Raw genomic sequence first — 4,061 nt, 5'->3', positions numbered from 1 at the left:
TTACAGAAAATAAGAACGCACTTACAATGTTGTGTTTATGTTCAGGTGATGAGCTACACACTCTACGGCACAGAGTCCAGAACTACCCAGAGGTCGTGCGTTCCACTTGAGGTAACATACAGATCTTTTAAAATCTATTCAAACAAACACGATCAATGTACCTTAAAAAATTTCTATCCATACCCTGGGTCATCCACCACTGAAAACAAGGGATCAAATTATAAAACCTTGTTCAATCTAAACGTACTAGTAAAAGAGTGTCAACAAATTACCCTGTAATGACACAGAAAATACTTTTTACTTTTGCTTTGAAATGACAATTCTAGGAAAACTGGAAGCCAGTATTGAAAAGACAATTGACACCACTCATTGCACGGTTTAGAAATTTTAGGTAAACCTCTAGAATTTTGCTTTGGATATTTGGTTTCAAATAGATTTTTCTTTCCGCTAAATTTTTGCTTAGAAACAATTTTTGCTTTGAAATATGCTAAATTTTGCTATTTAGTTTCAAAACAGTGTACTAGCTAAGGCAATGTTGAACTTATCATAAAAAGTTTATTTCAAAAGATTGAATTAACCAGTTTGAGGTGCCAGATGGAAGTGACCTCCGATCAGACTCAAGTCGAACACACGCAAAATTACAGGGTCCGGGATTTCGTTCGAACGCACAATAGTATGTATGATCAGAGGTCACTTCGGTCTAGGATTGTCTGATCAGAGGTCACTTCCGGATGGAAATGGTCTGAAGAGCGGTTATTTTCGTCTGGGTTGGTCTGATCAGAGGCTGATTCAAGCGCTCATTAGTGTGATCCGAAAATATTCCGAGTGCAATCGGTTTTGATCAGAAACCATTTCGAGCGCGTTTTTTCTTTCAATTTTTTTTGTATTTTTACTGAGATATATTGGTCCCAACAAGAGCAAACAAAAACAGCTTTTGATCAGAAATTCGTCTGGAGTCTGATGGCTTTGATCACAACAAAGGGGTCCAGCTGATACCAAATGCCGGTTCCCTTTAGATGAAAACTTTAACAACGGCAGATCAAGACGTTCCTTATGGAAATCTGTCTAAGTTCCTCCATTGAGACAGAAATACGCACCAGAGGTATGCTAAATTAAATTTTTTCTCAACCGTTACTTTTAGAATTGGTTTTTGCTTAGTTGAATATATTACTGCAAACATCAATTTTCATGAACTGACTTTATTATAGCGAAATTGAGTGATTTTTTCATGATTAAAACCATTCTCTGATCAGACTATTTCAGGCGCACTTGAGTCTGATCGGAGGCGATTTTGAGCGTACAATCGCCTGATCAGAAGTGACTTTTGAGCGCACAAAAATCCGATCAGAAGTAATTTTGAGCGCACAAACGTCTGGACAATGGTCTAGAAAATGGTAACTTTTGTCTTAGAAAATCTGATCAGTTTCGAGCGCCGTTCCAGCGCCCAAAATTTCAAGCGCACATGAGCCTGATGAGAGATTAGTTCGGTCTGGGATAGTCTGATCAGGGACTAAATCATTTCCGTCTGGCACCTCAACCTGGGTATTGGTAGACTCAAAGATCAAAACAAAAAATTAATGAAATCTTGGTTCACAGGTGATCATTGTTTTTATTATGAGTTCAGTTCGACTCACTAACCGAATCACTCTCACTACATATAATGAAAAATTTTTCGAGGTAAATCGTTCTGATTTCTGATTCTACAATTTTTCCCGTTAGTTATTTACGGTGCATACAATAACACAAAAATGAGAACGCTGTAATTATTGGGTGAGACATCAGAAAATCATGAGTTTTAATTATCTCAACTCATTTGGTGGCACATCTTTCAAAAAAGACTCTCCCATTAACGGACGTGACAAAGATCAAACTTTCGTGCGCAATTTCACCTAATTCTCCAATTCCACCTAATTCTCCAATTCCACCTAATTCTCCAATTCCACCTAATTCTCCAATTCCACCTAATTCTCCAATTCCACCTAATTCTCCAATTCCACCTAATTCTCCAATTCCACCTAATTCTCCAATTCCACCTAATTCTCCAATTCCACCTAATTCTCCAATTCCACCTAATTCTCCAATTCCACCTAATTCTCCAATTCCACCTAATTCTCCAATTCCACCTAATTCTCCAATTCCACCTAATTCTCCAATTCCACCCAATTCTCCAATTCCACCTAATTCTCCAATTCCACCTAATTCTCCAATTCCACCTAATTCTCCAATTCCACCTAATTCTCCAATTCCACCTAATTCTCCAATTCCACCTAATTCTTTTAGTATAATGGCAGGTGTGCAATTAAACTTTACTGCAGCATATTTAAATTCCTACCTGTGTTTGATAAGAAAAGAGTTTTCTTTCTTGTTAATAAAGTGGTGTTTTCAAAGAAACAGCTAATTGATGAGGCTTCTTGCTGTTTTTTTTAAAACTAATTTCACTTTTTCTTATTTTCAAAGAGATTAAGAATGACATAACTTTTTGTATGGGAATCTAATCTCAACTGATGTCGTTTGTTCAGTCAGTTTTGGCGGACGGATATATTCGTCGTAGATGTGGCCGGTTTTATTAGAAAACTCATCGAGCGTCGAATTTTGAATGGAAAAAAAGTTGACATCCCATCTCTTTCGTGTAGTTATCTAATGTTAGGGTCCTTCCCATTATAGCCCCCCCGCACGAAATTATACCCGCCTATCATGGTATGCACAATTCTCTTCCCGCCCCCAAACTCGAGAACTGTAAATGCGATGTCAAAATCTTGCGTTTTACAGGGAAGTAATGAAAGTAATGATAATGCTTGGCCTAGCCTCGTAAAAATGGAAAAACCCATTATAAGTGACATACGTCATTATAATCCTTTCAAGGTAACGGGGCAAAAAGAGATAGTTCCTGGCAAACAAATACTTAAATAGATCATAATTTCAGTCAGTTCTGATTTGTTTTCAGAGGTGTATCCATTCAACCAACTTGTGTCTGTCCAGCTATGTCGACTGCGATTTCAACTGCTGTGATTCAGAATTCTGTAACGCATCTTCTAAACTCACTCCCATATTTCTTTTCACAAGTCATGACCAAGTTTTCAACATTTTGTATTTGTCGTTCCTTTTGATGCTAATTTCAAAGATAGTTCCCACATTTTCCCAGTAATTCTGTTTAAAAAGTCTGTGGTTAAATTTGTGCAATGTTTCATTCTGTCAAATATTAATTCAAATTCTTAGTTTTCCACAAAATTTTTTCGGGTTGAAGGGTTATCGCAAAAATAGGTAAGATGAGCCGCCGCGATTTACACAAAAAATGTTTATCTCATTATTTTCTTAAATCGATAAAATTTAATTTCACATTTTTATAATCAAAACAAAAAGTTTGGTTTAACATTTACATTTTAACCACTTTAAAAACATGGTTAGTTTGGTCCTTGAATTACTAGTAGAAATAATTTCTAAAACCTTGTACTTTTTAATCTATTGGAACAGGTTAATGCGATTTGATCATTTCTCTAATTAATTTCTTTCTAAATTTGTTTTTTGTTTTCTCTTTCCGGATTTCGAATGGTAAGTTGTTCCACGTTCTCGACAAATTTTTGATCATTGATCGGCCGCACCAGTTAGATTGACATATATTTTTCGGAAAAACTGAACAGTTTGGCAATTTTGTCTCTCCTCACATTTTGAACGACTTTTTTCGAATTGTCGTACATAGTCAATATTGTGTACTTGATTTTGCAATGCGAATCACTATTAGAATTTTTGTTGAGTGCACTTGTGCGGCGAGTGCACTTAACACAGTTTTGTAATTGGATTCGTTTAGCAAATCGCCTATCTGACACTTGTGTATTTTACTCACATAGTGATTACGACTGACAAGAAATAAGTTAAATTGGGCAACTGTACTCGAGGTGCAAAACTAAGAGAACGAAAAGTTATAACAATTAGCAATTCAGAAGTCATAACTAAATGTAAACACATAATTCCCAGGGCGGGAACTTGGGCAACAGACATAATGTGTGAATTAAAAGTGGTAGATACTGAACTTAAAATGATTTTATGATACGGCCTTCAAAATT

General features: G+C 36.1%; 1 protein-coding gene across 2 annotated transcripts in view; it reads left to right on the top strand.

Moving 5' to 3' along the window:
- LOC142351840 (uncharacterized) overlaps positions 1–3,232 on the top strand; it is a 13,226-nt gene extending 9,994 nt beyond the window's left edge. For both annotated transcript variants that reach the window (XM_075404054.1, XM_075404053.1), the window contains exons 4-5: positions 46–111; positions 2,945–3,232. In XM_075404054.1, coding sequence (XP_075260169.1) covers positions 46–111; positions 2,945–3,145 — 267 coding nt within the window. In that variant the 3' untranslated portion in view covers positions 3,146–3,232. The remainder of the gene's footprint in view (positions 1–45; positions 112–2,944) is intronic.
- The last annotated feature ends 829 nt before the right edge of the window (positions 3,233–4,061 follow it).

This window comes from Convolutriloba macropyga, chromosome 13, assembly GCF_964194025.1.
Source record: "Convolutriloba macropyga chromosome 13, txConMacr16.3, whole genome shotgun sequence".
In the NCBI taxonomy this organism is placed as follows: Eukaryota; Metazoa; Xenacoelomorpha; order Acoela; family Convolutidae; genus Convolutriloba; species Convolutriloba macropyga.
Note: the sequence above shows the minus strand (reverse complement) of the source record. Positions and strands in the feature narration are given on the sequence as shown.